The following is an 18,519-nucleotide window of genomic DNA, read 5'->3' on the forward strand; positions in this document are numbered from 1 at the left end:
GTATTAAAATTAATATTTTCATATAATTCTTTAATAGTTTCATTTTGATGTACCGGCTGCAAATTATTTTAGACAGAATCTCTTCCATTTAAAAATGTTAATCTGTCTTTTAATTATATATGCAAAGGAAAAGTCTGGTATAGTTCTGGATAATTCTACGAGATTTTGATTAATTTATCATTCTGTCTGTTGAATGAGCAAACATTTGGGAAGGTTACGTTTCTGCCACTTCTAGCAGCTGTAAAGGGTAAAGGTCAGTAAATGAACATTTACTGTATGTATTACTGACTTCCACCTGTGGATCCAAGAAACTCAAAACTTCCTTTCATTAGTCTTTAAAACCTTATGGAGTTTGGAGAGAAGTGTGTGAAATAGAATTATCAAAGCATCATAAAAATCTCACTTCGTAAAAAAATGAAAAAAAAAAAAATCCAAAAAAATAAGTTGATTTTTATTCTTTTATATGTTATACATATATTTAATTTTAATATAAGTAAATATTTCAGGTTAAAAACAAATACTCCAGATGCAACATGTGCCTGACCCTAACATGTGTATGTGTTACATGGGGAAATTAGATTATGAGCCCCAAAGGCTACAGGGTCTGGTGTGTCCGTACAAATGTGAGATATAATGGTGCACAATATGTGTTGGAAAAAATCTGGATATTTCTTAACACTTACAGACAGAATGTTAAAGGGAACCTATCATTAGAAAATGACCTGTTTGTTCAAATCAGGTTTTATTTGTGTTAAATGTATTATTTTAAAATGTTAGGCAATATTTCTCCCGTATATCACATTTTGTATGAAAAATAAAAAACAGAAATCTAGGTACTGTTCATATTGGCCACTGAGGCTTTATTTGACTTTAACTTCCTGTTGTTTCAAGAAACAACATATGTACAGTGTTTAGATTCTGAACCTATTTTTTGCATTGAAGTATCTAATGAGCCTGTGCATTGGTCATGGTGAAGGGAGGAGGAGCAGGGCAGGCTGTGATATTGCCTATCGTGAATGGTGGGTCTTTTGTTATCGGTTGTGTATAGAGGTATTACCTGTCATTGGAATCCTGCCTCTGATGATAAGGAGTATGCTGAAAACTCTTTATAAAGCAAAGCATGAGTCTAGTAAAGATCTAGTGCCAAGTAAAAATTGCAACATTACTAATTCTTTTTTATATAATAAAGATCAGGATATGAAAGAAGAAGTAAACAATTAAAAAAAAAATATCAAAATATGCATATAACACAAAACCTGATTTAAACAATGGGTCGTTTTCTGATGATGGCTTCAACTTTAAGCAATAGTGAAGGATCAAAGAAAAGTTACACAATAATAATAATATTTATTAACTTTTATAATGTCTTTAATTCCATAGCGCTTTACATATATCAGCAACACTGTCCTCATTATTGTCAACACAACACAGCTTGCAGTTTATTGTTCAGCAATTTATATAATGGAAGTGAAGATAACTGCACTATATGAACAAAGTTATTGAGTCACCTACACATTGCAGCTTAAGGATCTTTTACATCTCATTCAAATCCATAGGCATTAATATGAAGTTGATCCCTATGTTGCTGCTGTCAGGGGTTGTCCGTTGTAGCATGAAAAGTCTGCGGTCACTCTGTGTGTCACTCTATGTGACTCCAGACTTGTGAATTCTCCAGTGTCAGTGTCAAAAAACGGCGGTCAAGTTGTGATGTACATACTCCCGGCCAGACCCCAAGTAGTGGGCGTAACATGAGGCCATGCCCACTAGTCGAGGTGTGGCCTTGCTCAGTACACTTGTATTGAGCAAGGCTGCACCCTGCCTAGTGGGTATGGCCTCGAGTCACTCCCACTAGTCTGGTTCTTGCCATGAATATGCTTATGACATACTTGACTGCCGTTCCCGGCTCTGACACTGGCGAATCCTCACAGCACCAATGTGTTCACTCAGAGAGTTCACAAGTCCGCAGTCACATAGAGGGACACAGTGAATGGCTGCAGACTTTTTATTCTACACCGGAAAACCTCTTTAAAAGTGTCCACTCTTCTCAAAAGTCTTTTTCCAACTTTTTGGGGTGAATCTTTGGAACTTTTTGTCTATTCATCCAAAAGATTTGTTTCTCTTCTGTTATATTATGGATGCATAGTAGAGCTGAAAATGCTGAACAGATTGTTTTACATAGTTTTATGGGAAACCTTCCAGTATAATGTGTAATGCATTTGTATAATTTCCTGCATTTTCTATGCTCAGGAGTCCAATAGGCGGTGTTATGCAGTGATTGACAGCTATTTTTGTATGCAAAGTTATACAGAGAAGCTGAGCTAGTATCTATATGTTCTGCACTCCACACAAGAAGCGGTGCCAGTAATGACTTGGTAGGATGATGTAGATTATGCATATACAGGGAAGGCTGTGAATGAATAGGACTCTGAAGCCTAGAAAGTGTAGGGATTAAAATGTTCCCTAGAGAATACACTGGTGATTTTAGCTGTTGGGATACTTTGTATGAATTTTGGTTTTGTAGATCCCATTTGTATACACTTTGTGACAGCAGCACTGGTAAGAAATATTACACAGTTTTACAGATGTCAACTATCCAACTGACGCATACCACGACCCCTTTTTAATCTTTGTTTACTCGTCTGGTTCATCATTGTGACTGCTGGTGAAAGAAGATCAATTAGCTGATAGTGAAGGAGGTCACTGAGCAAGGGTTATTGTATCATCAATATAATGTGATGGATTGAGGCGCTGCCATGAACCATGCATTAGATGTAATATATAATTTTGGGTTTCAGAGGTTCCTCTAATAAGCTCTATGTCTTATTAGATTGTGGATGAACTTTGATCACATGATATGTTTTTTTAACATTTCTAAGTACAAAGTATGTGTTGCTGGAGAATTACGCCATGAACTTTAAAGTGGACATTTTGTTAAGGAGCATTCAGACAAACAGACCGACTGAAAAGATTTACTTTGTTTCATTACACAAAAAACTTTGTGAAATTCCTACCCATGATAAATTGATACAATGTTCAACTGATTTGTGTGATTACATAATGACTATACATGAAGTCAGGTGTATGGAATTTCCTTTTGTGTAAGGCTTAGGAATTTGTTATCGAGATTTTGAAAAGTATGTGCGTACCCTTATGAACATCTTCTGATACATCATTGAGACACACTTGTGGTGGTGGTCTTTGCATCAAGTTCACCTCTAATTACTAAAGCAATGAGTCTTCACTGTAGCTCTTCTGGTTCATTCTCCTGTACCAAGAAATTTCCATGTGGAAAGTATATGGAACAATGCACACTGATTTATTACATAGAGAGCAGCATTAACATTGATAAATAAATTGTTCTCTTCTAAATAGAAAGAAGGTCTAAAGGTGACCATACACACCAGAAGAATTGAAACCTACAGGCCCCATACAGATTAGATCAGGGTTCCCCGACTGCAGTCCTCAAGGCCCACCAACAAGTCATGTTTTCAGGATTCCCCTAGTATTACCCAGGTGATAATTTAATCTTATGCACAGGTGAGAATTCCAACACCTGCCCAATAATGAAAAAATCCTGAAAACATGAACTGTTGGTGGGCCTTGAGGACTGGAGTTGAGGAACACTGCATTAGTTGGCTGTCAGCCTAAAGGCCGCTTTACACGCTGCGATCGCACCCGCCTCCGTCGTGCGTGCGTCACGGGCAAATCGCTGCTCATGGCGAACAATATTGCTGATACACGTCACACGCACATTGTCTTCCTAACGACGTCGCTGTGGCCAGCAAACAAATTCTTTTTTAAGGGGGTGGTTCATGCGGCGTCACAGCGGTGTTACACAGTGGGCCACTAATAGAAGCGGAGGGGCAGAGAGCAGCCGCGTTAACGTCACTCCCACCTCATTGCCGGAGGATGCAGGAATGCTGCTGTTCGTCGTTCCCAGGGTGTTACACGTAGCGATGTGTGCTGCCTCAGGAACGACGAACAACCTGCGTCCCAAATGAGCAACGATATTTGGGAAAGGAACAACGTGTCAACAATCAACGATTTTTGCCGCTTTTTGGATCGTTAGCGGTCGCTTGTAGGTGTCACACACAGCAACGTCTCTAACAACGCCGGATGTGCGTCACGAATTCCGTGACCCCAGCGATATCGTTGCATGTAATGGGGCCTTAACAATGCTTCAGCTGGTCATTTGGGCACAGACATCTCAGCCCTCTCTCCCATACACACGAGCACTAATTTGGTCTCTATTTGAAAGCCTCCAACAGACATCTTTATTAGCGGCTTATCTCTAGGAGAACAAAGTTATCGACAGTCAGAAATCAGGCAATCCCGACAATCTGTTGGTAGGTGCCACCATACACTTCAGACTGTCAACCGAACCCATTGATATCAACGGCTGCGGCCAATATCAGTCTAATGTGTATGGGGGACTTAACATATCAACCATCTCATGGATATGGAAGGGTAGTGATGTTCTGGAAAAATGCTTAAAGTTTCCCATTGACTCCCATAATACTCTGTAGTCGAGTCGAATCTGTAAGAGTGTCAGACCTGCTTGTTTCGAATACCGAGCACTGGAGCATTTTAGTGCTTGGCCATCTATAGTCCTAAATACTCTCCAAAAGCAGATGTGAAGTTCAAGCGTACAGTCTTTTTGCTGAGTTTTCAAAGCAGAAACTGATGAGAAACTCTGTTTTTGAAGAATTTTGAGATTTTGCTCAGTTTCTGCTACAGAAACTACTTGAAAAATTCCATCTGCACATAGCGTTGGCAGTTTTTTTTAGTTTTTTTTTATCTTTTGAAGCGAGTTTTTAAAGTGTTTTTAGAGAGTTACTTTCCTTGAGCATTTTTTCCAGTTTTTTGATTGGACAGTGCTTATTTTTGAACATTTTCCATACAGGCACTACAGAGAAGTGACATTCACTCTCTTTTCTATCACCAGATTTTTTAAAAAAACAAAAAAAAAACAACAAACCTGTAATTTAAGAAAAATACTCAAAATCCAGACCATATGAACAGCAAGTCATTTTACAATATGGTAGAAACAAACTGTTAGACTTTCAAGCATTTTTTGAGCAATTTTTCATGCATTTTTTTGGAAACTCCTAAAAAAAATCTGTGTAAACATACCCTTAATGTCATACAGTGTTGTAAATTACACAGATTTCTGCCAATAAAGGAGTTGAATCTTTTCATATATAATTGCTGCACAGTCTGTCTGCTCATACATAAGCTTTAACAATAAACCAATTAAATGAATTAGACTTACTAAATTAATTAAACTGACAGTTTTGGCATCATTTAAAATGACTAAAGTTTTGCTTTTCAAAATGTCACGTAGCCTTTTGATTAGAAAACCATTCTTTCTACAAATGTCCAGTCTGTCTTTGCTGAAATATATATTTAGTGCAATTTTTTTCTTCACAATGCCTTGGGTGGGCTTTAAATTTCAATCCTAATTTATCATTCATAGCACATCGGTGTCAAATGTCACAAAAGTGACACTTGCAAATTCTCTAGTATAGCATGTCGGAAAATGCTTTATAATAATTAAAGAGAAAACCCATTTGGGCTAGACTACCTAAGGCTACAATGATCGTCTGGCTCTTGTTCAGAGCTGTCAGGTTAGCACGAGCGCTATTAATTCATATCCCAGAATCCTTTTATCATAAAGCTGCAGATTCTTTACTGTGTAGTTTGGCAATGAAATTGCATTGCTTTTACCTTTCTTGTAAATGCTGTACAAGACCTTGTATATGTACTAGAAATAAGTGCCAGCAATGTGTAACTATATAAATATGGCTGTCCCGGTGTTATAAATCATTGTAAATAGCTGGAAACCTGGCTTGATTTTGCAATAATTAATCTGTGTCCATATAGTATTACTGTTTTCTATAACCATCGCCTAGTATTATTATTATTATTATTATTATTATTATTATTATTATTATTATTATTATTATTACTGTTTTGTAGGGATAAAATAAGTAGTTAAATACAGAAAGGTGTTGGTCATAGATTACAAAAAAATCTAACTTCATGCAAGAATATTAAAACATTATTATTAATAATAATTTCTTACTACTAAAGCATTATTATAATTATTATCAGTATTATTTTTTTCTTACTACCAAATTAGTATTTTCTTACTACCAAGATATTATTATTATTATTATTATTATTATTATTATTATTATTATTATTATTAATAATAATAATATTAATACTAATAATAACAATAACATTTTGGTAATAAGAAAATAATTTTTTAGTAGTAAGAAAATAATAGTAAATAATAATAATATTTTCTTACTACCAAAATATTATTAATAATAATAATATTGCGGTAGTAAGAATATGAAGAAATTCATCCTGCAAAATATTATTATTGATTTTATATATATATATATATATATATATATATATATATATATATATATATATATATATATATATATATATATATATATATATATATATATATATATATATATATGCATATATAATATACACTATATATATATATATATATATATATATATATATATATACACTATATATCTATAATACAATAATAATATTTTTCAGGAAGACAATATTATAGTTATTTATATTCTTATTATTACCGTATTATTATTATTTATAATAATAATAATTATTATTATAAAATAATTATAATTACAATTCTTTGGTAGTAAGAAATTAAATGACAATACTACTACTTTGGTAGTAAGATAATAATATTTTAATGTATTTAGTATATTTTTAAACCTACCTTTTTATTACATTGTATATTTAATACAGTTACATTTTCTAGTGAGTTAACATAATTTCTTAATTTGCTTTTATCTGTATTCTAATGTGTCATTGTACCTGACCTCATTCACTTCCACTAGACTGTAGGGACACACTGCTCATATTACAGTCCCATTAGTTTCAATGACAATGCCATCAACATAGCTTAGAGCTATGGAAGTCCCTAAGTAATGCTGATTAGATATGTAGATTGAGAGTGCAATGGCCCCTTTTTTCATGCAGTCACTGGGGGTCTCAGTTCACGGGTTATCTACTGACCCTATTCACTTACAGGTTTCAATGACATTTCAGTAACTGCATAAAGGTAAACCTCCAGTTAGTTCTGTTACAAGATTTAATATGTATTTAGGAGCTTCTAATATATAAAAAGTTATACATCCTCTTCCAATATTAACCATTTCCTTTTATTTCCTTTTATTTCCTTCTGTAATGGCAGGTTTATGAGAGGTGACTACCACATTGATGTCTGTATCAATGACTATCTAGATGTATTCTGCCCTCATTATGAAGACTCCGTGCCTGAAGATAGAACTGAAAGATACGTTTTATTCATGGTGAACTTTGATGGCTACAGCTCCTGTGATCACACATCCAAAGGCTTCAAAAGATGGGAGTGCAATCGACCCCACTCTTCCAATGGACCTCTAAAGTTTTCAGAAAAATTCCAGCTCTTCACACCCTTCTCATTAGGATTTGAATTTAGACCAGGAAGAGAATATTACTATATATGTGAGTACATTTTATCCTATTTTATTTATATTCTCATAGATTTCATGTTAGTTTTGTCCAGACAATGGAAAACCATGGTCTCTATAGTCTCAGCTCCTAGGAAAAATCTCATCAAAATTACAGGGCTGGCCATCTAATCATGGGTTTATCACTACATAATTTGTTATAATATCTTTTGTATACATATAACTATATAAAATTCTGATGTAGATAGCAAAATGGGTAAAAAACTAGCTCAATTCTCACTTATGTTCATCATGGCATAATACCACTATAGAAGTTGCATGGTACCTTATCGGAGTGTCCTCAATGATGCACTACTTAAAAATATTGTCTGGTCTATGAAACCAACTTTTTAAAAGTGCAAAATTGAGTTCTCTATCCAGTTATGCAAAAAATGTGAAAGGTGACACAAAAATTGCACAAGTATGTAGTCTGTCACTATCTCCTCTAAAAGGAGAAGGGCCCCAAATAAACACTTCTCCACCTCTCTGGACCAGATGGCCATAGCAAGAGCTTGGGATCTGTGACTACATGACTACCCCTTGCCAAAGCTTGGATAGGACCCATCTTGCTCCAAATATCACCTGGGCTGCTTTCCCAGTTGAACTTAGACCCAGTCTAGTATAAGTCTCTTTCTAAGGGAGAAGAGTCAAGATGTTGCACCCGATACGAAACCTGACTACCACATGTAACTTCTCAAGAACTTTCATGAGGAAACCTATAAGTTACTGTCATCCCAACAAGTTCTTGTGATAGACACACAGTGACAAGTGGTCTTTGAGCTTGTGGGTCACGGTCAACTGCAAGGATAATTTTATAACTCTTACGCTTCCATCCAAAGAGCGTTATTGTATCCACTGTACGTGGAGTAGGCCAAACCCACTGATAAGAACAGATACTTCATTTGCTCTTAGCCAAAAGTTGAGCCATTTACCTATTCATAAATATTACTAGGAATGTTAAAAAAAAATCAAATATTTGATTATTTCCTTTTAAAGCTGTTGTATCGGATATATATTTTTATATTGTCCTCTTAATTTTGAAAAATAATAATAAGCAACTTAACGTAAGGCTTGTGGGAAAATTCTAACAACTTCTCACCCTATGCGAATATTGAAGAAGTATTCATTCATCTTTGCACATTGCACAGCCTTTGAGGAATGGGTATTGCTGTGAACAATCATCATATTTCCAGCTATATTTTATAGACTGCTTTTATCCTAGCATCTGTATTATGGCTGTAATTTCTGGACCAAACTCAATTCTATATGATTTTATGGTGATTGAAGTCCAGTTCAGTAGAATATTGGAGGTCCAGGTATTGAAACAATAATACAGAAGCTAAAATAAACCTATTGTATAGATAAATTAAACTTGTTTTTTTTCAATTACTATTGGGGTCTAAAGGGGACGTTTTCTCCTTTGTGGAGAGTGACATCAGGTCTGGCATGCCGGTATGAGGAGACTTAACACTAGAAGTCCCAGAAATGTCGAGCTCTCCCCTGAAGTCCCGAAAGAGGGTCAAATGACCCTTAGTCCAAACTGTAATTAAGGCCATTACTGTTGCACCACAGGAGGTTGTTAAACAACAACCTCCTGTGGTGCGACAGTAATGGCCTTAATTACAGAACAAAAGACGATGGTTATAGGATGTTAGCTAAAATCCTTCAGGTCATTCGACCCGTCTCTGGGTTCCAAAGGTAGAAATGTTAAATGAACCCTCTCTGGGACTTCTATACAAATTGCCTCTTCAGAGAGGAAGAGAGCTTGAACCCTAGTCCCACCTATTAGAAGTAGCAATCTTAAAAGTCAATATTGAGCCTTTAAACTAGCCTTGTTATATGAGTTAGGATATATAAGCCAAACCAGAATCTCAATTTGCAGACATCTTTTTTCTGTGAATTACCCCTAGTCAGTGCAAAGTATGAGATTTAGTTTGGCTAGGTGAGAGGCTAAGACTGGGATCTAAGGGGGGACGTTCTCTCCTTATGGAAAGTGACACAAGGTCTGGCATGCGGGTATAAGTAGACTTAAATGCCTTCCATGCTCCAGTGGGAAATTTAATGTGCAAATTGTCTCTTCAGAGAGGAAGAGTACTGAACTCGAGTGCCACCTATTGGAAGTAGCGAGCCTAAAAATCAATATCGACCCTTTAACTGAGCCTTGCTGTATGACATAGGATATATAAGCCAAACCAGAATTTCAATTTTTTTAGGCATTGCCCCTCGTCAGTGCAAAGTATGAGATCTGTTTGGCTAGGTGAGAGGCTAAGACTGAGATCTAAGTGCTCTTCTTCTCTTAAGAGGCAACTTGCAATTTCAACCATTAGGGTACACTCACATAAGCGTATGAATCGGACAAGTGCAATGCGAGAGAATCTCGTATTGCACTCATACCAATATTATTCTATGAGGGAGAACAGATGGTCAGCTTTTTTCTCAACCAGATTCTGTGGTCAGCTTTTTCCTCAACCAGATTCTGGATGAGAGAAAAATCACAGCATGCTGCGATTTTCAGAGAGAGCCGTGTCACTCGCACCCATACAAGTCTATGGATGCAAGTGAAGCATTGTACTGCACTAAGATGACATCCAAGTGCAGTGCAATAATCATGTCAGCTGACAATGGAGGAGATGGGAGTATTAGTCCCTCCCTCTCCTCCACAGCTGTGATCCGACCGCAGTCACAGTTGGATGACACTTGGCTCATGCTCGCAGCAGAGCCTGAGCCGAGGGTCTTTAGCATATCATGTCCAATGCCCTCGCATCGGTGCCATACCATCATGTGAATCCAGCCTTATTGTAATACTTGTGAATTTATATATTGCAATAATAAAACGCACAGGTCTCATTGACAGAGCTAGATAGCTAGACTTCGATATATTCTTTTATAGAATAGTACTGTAGGTGACATGTAAAAGCTATTTTAAAGTGTGGAAAGTATTACTGGTTCTTATTTATGTGTGTAACGCTTCAAGTGAAAACTTTTATAGAAAACACATCGTACGGTACTTTTCTGTGGCATATGGTTTTTGTTCTCCACACTTATAAATAGGCCCTTAACTTTTTAAACTGTAGAATAAAAAATGGACCATTGAGACACATCTGTATTACCCGGCTGCAAAGTCAGTTTACTACTAGAAATTACACAGCTTGTGAGAATGTGATTTCACTACTGTAAATAAAGCAGAGTTTAAGAGGCCCAGGATGGATGTATGAGCCATGTTACAAGCAAATCTCTCAAAATATGGATATTCATGAACGCAGACAAAGCACAATAGAAAAGCCTAAGGAAACTCATTTTAGCCAGTGGAGCGAACATTATTTGTGCCGAGTAACTGAAATCTTGAACGTTTCAATTTAGTTGTAATTCCGTTTTTGATGTTGCGGAGTATTCATTTATTAGTCAGCGGAGGTGTTTTAGTTACAGTTACAAAGCACTGCATTATATATCATTTAAAGGAGAACTATTAAAAGCTCTTTACAAAAGTCCCTTTACAGAGTAAAGCGAATGTTTAATCAATGACCGTATCCGTGATATCTCTTTTTAAAGATGCAGGACGACTGATCTCACCATCTTCATTCATGGCCACATCCTTAATGCCCTTCACTAACTTATTATTACAAGATCTGGATTTAGATAGAAACTGGGATTCTCATCAATAATCCCTAGGAAGGTATTGGCAGTGGAGACTGAAGAGTGGAAGGGTCGTCACAAGGACCTTAGGAGAGCAGCACTCGAACAATGAGGATACCTGGAGGAGCTGTAAAATTAGGAATGCAGGAAAATAGAATTTCCATTCGCAGCTATTTATCAGTTCCAATTCAAAGATGAAATATAAAGTATAATCCCTCCAATTCATATTTTGAATTTATAACATGTTTTTATTTAGTTACCTTTGCACTGCCTATAGAATTTGAATAAGAAGCACCATAGAAAAGATGCATAATGGGCCCTTAATGTGACAATATAAGATTCACCTAGCCATTTGTGCAGAAGAATAGTTTCCTTAGATCGTGTTCCTGCAAAGGATTAATGCAGAAAATTCTGTGACTGTCACATGTGATGGGATTGATCTCCATATGTGACCATGTCCTAAAGTGAAGTGAATCCTAGAAAGCGAAGTGAAAGGGGAACATTTCATCTTTCCATTGTCTGGCTGGTTGTTTAATTTTAGTTTACAAAATGTATGTAAATGGATAAATTGTTTAAAAGAACAGAGAGTCCTCAGTGGTTGATACCTTTTAATGGCTAACTGAAAAGATGGTAATAATTGCAAGCTTTCGAGACTGCTCAGCTCTCTTCATCAGGCATGGTATAACACAAAATCTGAAGAGTCAAGAGTTGTGACTCTTCAGATTTTGTGTTATACCATGCCTGATGAAGAGACCTGAGTAGTCTTGAAAGCTTGCAATTATTACCATCTTTTCAGTTAGCCATTAAAAGGTATCAACCACTGAGGACTCTCTGTTCTTTTAAACAATTTTTTTATCTCTACTGGCTAACACGGTACAAAGATATATTTTACTTGTAAATGGATATAGTTTAAAAGGAACTTGTTGTGAAAAAATGCTATTAATGTGCAGTTATGGGCTTAATCTGCAGGTTAATAGCATTCTGAACCTGCCCATCGCCTCCACTGAGAGCCCCGCCGCCGGGAGGAAATCTTTAACGCTTCTAGTCATTTGAAGAGTGGCATTGGTGCGGGTTTAGTCACCGCTCAGTGTATAGTGTATGTCAACTGTAACTGCACCCCCGGCACTAACTGACAGCCGCCTTTGCAATAGAGCCATCTGTCATTCAGTGCCGGGAACGTGGTTACAGCTACTGCTGACTATACACTGATGGTGGTGGTGACTGAACCTACACCAGAATCATCCTGAGGACTGGAAAGCAAATGCTGCCGGGAGGAATAGCGTCCTGAACCTGCCCAGTGCCTCCACTGAGAGCCTCGGTGCCGAGAGGAAATATACTTTAATGCTTCTAGTCATTGGAAGAGTGGTGCTGGTGCGGCTTCAATCACCACTGAGTGGATATCTGCTGTAACTGCACCCCAGTACTAACTAACAGCCGCATTTGCATTAGAGCCATTTGTCAATCAGTGCTGGGGATGCGGTTACAGCCACTGCTGACTATACACTGAGTGGTGACTGAACCTGCATCAGCCCCACCCTGATGACTGTAAGCCGAACACTGCTGGGAGGAATAGCGTCTTGACCCTGCTGGGCACCTACAATTAGAGCCCTGCTGCCGAGAGGAAATTAGCTTTAACGCTGCCAGTTATTGGAAGAGTGGTGCGTGTGCGGGTTTAGTCACCGCTGAGTGGTGACTGAACCTGCATCAGCCCTACCCCGATTACTGGAAGCTGAATTATGCCGGGAGGAACAAAATGTCCTCCCAGCAGCAGGGCTGTCAGTTTGGGCACCGGGCAGGTTCAGAACACTATTAACCTGCAGATCATCAACATATCTGCACGTTCATAGCGTTTTTTTTAACATGACAAGTTCCTTTTAATAGCGAGTTATTTAATACTGGTACACTAATAAAGCCAAAAAGAATAATAGTTTTTTTTTTGCTAAGAGTTGAATTTTTTTTGTTTAGTTGGATGGTAGATAGATACAAAACAGATTGATTAATCAATAACTACACCGACAGATAAATACAGGTAGGTAGAAAGAAAGAAATATATATGCTGTAGATAAATAGACAGATATACAGATATATAGATGGCTAGATAGTGAAATAATTGACACACCATTACTTATTTACCCCCCTTCAAACATATATGATTCATGTTCGTCACTCACATGGTATTGGATGTATGGAGCGGACTCACTGACATCAGCATTTTCATAGTGTTAAATGGTGTGACTCTCCGCATTGCAGCACACAATTTTCCTCTCTCAATGTGGAGTAATCGTGGGATGCCAATAGGATGTCGATGGGATGCCATGGCAGTGGCGTCATCATATTGATACACAGCCATGGGCATCAGACTTCATAGGAGATGTTATTATTTCTATATCCTGCAATATTGAAGTATTGCAGTATATACTACAGGCAATCAAACAATCTCAGGTGCAAGCACTACAAAGAGACTAGAAAGAAAGTGATTTTAAAAATGTTTTTTAAGTTTTAAAAATATAAAATATGCATTTAAATTATCCTATTTTTCCCAACTTAAAGTAAAGAAATAATAATAAAAAAAAACAATAAAAAGAATGCACTGTATTCAGTAACAACATATCCATAAATGTATGATCATTAAAAAATAATAATTTAACCCATACCATAAGTGGTATAAAAAAGGCAAAAAACACCAAGGTTAACATTTACCCCCAAAATACTTTTTGATCAAACCGAAGTACATAATCCACAATGATACAAATAAACCCTACAACTTGCCACATATAAAAAACCCTCATGTATCAGAACTTAAGCTAAACTTTATTTGCACTTATCTTTAAATTACTAAAATACTGTCTATAAACAAAAATATGCCTTATTTTTTAGTTTAGAAGAAGCACCAGATTATAAGATGTACCCCCAAATTTAGAGAAAAAAAAGTTAAAAAAAAGGGGGGTGTCCGTCTTATAATCTGGTGGTGTCTTACCTGATGGGGGGTGGCAGAGGTGGTGGAGCGGGGTCACAGGAGGCAAGAGCGGTGGTGGAGCAGGGAGATGCTGCAGGTGGTGCGGCGGGTGTCCCAGATGCTCGCTGGGGGCGCTCTGAGGTAAGCAACATCCAGAAACTGTCGGCGGTGCAGCCTTCAAAGAAATGGCACCCGGAGTCGGCGCGTGTGCTATCAGCTCAATGACATGCCGAGATCTCATCTGCGCACGTGCCACCTCCGGACGCCATTTTCCTTAAGTGCACTGCTGGGAGATCAATGGGCCGAAGACAGCGCGTGCGCAGATGAGATCTTGATCCGGAAGCTCCATCTGCACACGCACCGACTCTGGGCGCCATTATTTGAAGCCCGCAGCACACCAACCCCAGCACAGCCACTGCAGCACAGCGCCCGTAGCCCCAGCACAGCCACCGAAGCACAGTGCCCGCAGCCCCAGCACTGCCAACAGAGCACAATGTATGCATCCCAAGCACAGCCACCACAGTACAGTGCCCGCAGCTCTGGCACAGCCACTGCTGCACATCGCCCGTAGCCCCAGCACAGCCACCGCAGCACAGCGCCCGCAGCCCAAGCACAGCCACCGCATCACAGCGCCCACAGCTTCCACACAGACACTCCAGAACAGCGCCTCCAGTCCCAGCATAGCCACTGCAGCACAACACTCGCAGTCTCAGCTCAGTGACCATAGCATTGTCCCTGCCACCTGCTACCCCTCTCCACCAGTTCCCGGTATGATACATTTGGGTTATAAGACACACCCCTCATTTTCCGCCCAAATTTTTGGGAAAAAAAAGTGTGTCCCAAGATATTTTTCCACACACTGAACATCAATGAAACCCTTCAAAAACAGGGCATGATTGCACTTTGTTTTCATCCTTTCCATGCCGATGATTTGATTTTTTTTTTTAATCTGATTCCAGTGCATTATATGGTAAAATGAATGGTGTTATTCAAAACTACAGCTCATTCCGCTATGTAAAAAAAAAATCAAAAAGATATGCTTCTTAGAAAAAGACAAAGAAAATAAAAGAGGAAAAAGGAAAAGTGGCCAACTGGAATGGGTTAACAAAACAGAGCTGAATTTACACCACCAATGAAGACTATAAGATTTGGCCTTTTTGTACTCAAATCAATGTTCTAAACAAAGTACTGGGGTTATATTGGATGATTGAACATATTTTAGTAATGCAGATCCTATTTCCCCAGTAATGTATTTAGCTTGGAAGGTTTTGCATTTTGTAATTTAAACTCTTGATTAAAAAAAAAGAGCTTCCATCTGTATCAGACATGAACTCAGCTGAGCTTTTGGCTATACGGGAGAAATCAAACTTTGTTTTATGTCACACAGATCCTATTTTAATGGCCATTGGTAAAGTGTAAGCACTCTGTGTACTATTTGGGGAATACAAATTGACTGAAGCTTGGTCCTTGGCTCTGGTGAGCTGTGGCCTCCAATTCTGACCCGAGGAATCAACAATGATCTGGTGCTTTCTGAATGATGACATGCTTCTCATTACCAAGCAGGAGGTCTTTTCATCTGCTTGTCTGACATGACACTCGTGACCTAAAGCTCTATACAGTCCAAGGACAGGAGTTCACTTGTCATTCCTGCCAGAAGGATGTGAGACATGGTGAAAAGGTTAACTGAATAGACAATTTAAACATCAAGTGACGTTACAGGCTAGCTGAACTAACATTCTTCAGTTTTACTTTTGCCTTGGAGTTATTGCACCATAGGGGTCATCAATGTACAACAACACTGTCATACCACTCAACTCTATGTGGATAGTTGTGTCTAACATTTACAGATCAGTGATCACTGCCTTCATTATATGAACTTACAATATTATTACAATCTACCTTACTATCTGATGAGAGAATCTCCAAATATGTCTAAGATGATCCAGACCGTATGATATGACAGTTGTGGCCAAATTCGTTAATTTAGGATTTTAGCCATAGCATTACACATAATGGCTATATACATTATATATCTACTGGCAGAGCACTCTTTTGGATAACAGCTATCTTTCTCGACTCCCTCATGTACATTCATATGTTCTTAGTAAGAAAAGGCGAGTCTTGTTTCTCTAAGAACAAATGATTCAGCGAGTTAAAACCCAACTGCTTACCATCCCAATATCTACTGTAGGAATTAGTGAGACCTCCAAACACATTAGATAAGTGGTCCCCAACCTTTCTCACTGTGAGAGCCACATTGATCTCTAAAAGATGGTTATGAGCCACATTAAGTGCCTGCTCACCTTACAATAGTGACACCGAGAACCTGGTATAATGACATCTACTACTTCCCCACAAATAGCACTTGTTGACCTTGTGCCCCTTCCCCTATAGGCAAGATATATCCGGAAGTACCCACTTTACCCCTATTCATCATTCTTACATCAATCACACTTATCTCTCTTACTGACAATATCACTCTATCTGCAGTCAGACATATTTATCTCACCTCCCCGTTTGCAGCCAGTGGATATATACTCAGATAATTCACCATCTGGAGACCTATTCTTCATATCTGTATGTTAGACATGCCACTAATGCACTAATCTGGCAGACAGCTGCAAACCAATCATCATGGGCCTGTAAACCACATATAGCTCCTGGGTACTTATGCTTTCAATAGGGGCTGATCATGTGGCTATGTTCTGTCAATATATATCTACTGTGTATGATTAGCTTAAAAGTGGGCAAGAATAGCCTTGGGTCTGAAAAAAGGGGCAAATAAGTAAATTTGCCTTGTTTGTTAAAATTAAGTAATGTACCAGTAGTTTGGCAGTTACTAAACCATTCCATTTATTAGGCGTGATATTATAGTATAATGCTATTAGTCCCCTGTTATGTGCACTAAAATGCACATGTGGTAAATAACAGAAAATAAGGTCTTGCTTAAGACTACTACACCTGACCAGCCTGATTCATGTACAGACTAGAGGTTCCGGCTGCGCAGACCCTAAAGGCTCCTGTGCAGATTGAAACAACCTTAACTGGATGATTTAGATGACCACTCGGACCTTTACTTTCTAAGCAGCCATCCGGGGTTCCGTATACCTCCTTAAGAATCCAGGGGAAGGTGCAAAGTAAAATAAGGTAAATCAAAAGTCTGCCAGAAGAAACACAAGACTTAAGGGGGCTTTACACGCTGCGATATTGGTAACGATATATCGTTGGGGTCATGTCGGTAGTGACGCACATCCGGCGCCGTTACCGACATCGCAGCGTGTAACACAAATGAGCAACGATCAACGAGCACAAAAACGTGAAAAATCGTTGCTTGTTGACACGTCGCTCATTTCCTTAATATCGTTGCTGCCGGTACGATGTTGTTCGTCGGTCCTGCGGCACCACACATCGCTATGTGTGACACCGCAGGAGCGACGAACATCTCCTTACCTGCCTCCACCGGCAAAGAGGAAGGAAGGATGTGGGCGGGATGTTATGTCCCGCTTATCTCCGCCCCTCCGCTTCTATTGGCCGGCCGCTTAGTTACGTTGCGGTGACGTCGCTGTGACGCCGAACTCGCCTCCCCCTTAAGGGAGAGATTGTTCGGCCGTCACAGCGACGTTGCTGCACAGGTATGTGCGTGTGACGTTGCTGTAGCGATAATGTTCACTACGGCAGCGATCACCAAATGTTGCACGTACGACGGGGGCGGGTGCTATCGCGCTCGACATCGCTAGCAATCGCTAGTGATGTCACAGCGCGTAAAGCACCCTTAACAGTTTATAGTTCCAAGCAAGGTCCAATATCAGAAATATCACCAGCAGAAAATGGAAACCCCGGGAAGATTTAAATAGTTACACCCGCCGGGTGATAGAGCAGACTAAATTACAGCATAGAAAACATTTGTTGGCAGAAAGGCAATGAACACACAAAGTTTCCACACAGAGACAAAATGTTCAGAACCAAGACAGTAACCAAAACCAACTGTGGCTCAGTGGAAAGAGAAACGGACCACAGCACAGGAGGCTGCCGGACCAAAGCCGAGGCATGACATCCCCCTTACATGGCACTCTTTGTGCAGCTCTTTTCAATGACTACACCTGACCTCCACTGTTGGACAGGTGTAATCTGATTAAAATTAATCTGATTTTGATAAGTCATCAATATTAGATGTCTTAACACCCACTTTGTTACATTACTGTTTTTTCATCAAAAACAATTCTTTTATATAATTCCAAATATATAAGTAGGGATGTTTAAGTGCAGCTTTCAGTCTCACCTGGAAATGCCCCAAAATCTGACAGGACTGACTACGTATGTATTTGGCTGTCACTCCAACTACTACCGGACCTGAAAAATCCCTTAATTTGATGGGAT

General features: G+C 38.6%; 1 protein-coding gene across 3 annotated transcripts in view; it reads left to right on the top strand.

The window, feature by feature from the left end:
• EFNA5 (ephrin A5) overlaps positions 1-18,519 on the top strand; it is a 604,022-nt gene that overhangs the window by 455,639 nt on the left and 129,864 nt on the right. For all 3 annotated transcript variants that reach the window (XM_075325029.1, XM_075325031.1, XM_075325030.1), the window contains exon 2: positions 7,256-7,548. In XM_075325029.1, the coding sequence (XP_075181144.1) occupies positions 7,256-7,548 (293 nt within the window). The remainder of the gene's footprint in view (positions 1-7,255; positions 7,549-18,519) is intronic.

The sequence above is a fragment of the Anomaloglossus baeobatrachus genome, chromosome 1 (assembly GCF_048569485.1).
Source record: "Anomaloglossus baeobatrachus isolate aAnoBae1 chromosome 1, aAnoBae1.hap1, whole genome shotgun sequence".
Lineage (NCBI taxonomy): Eukaryota > Metazoa > Chordata > Amphibia > Anura > Aromobatidae > Anomaloglossus > Anomaloglossus baeobatrachus.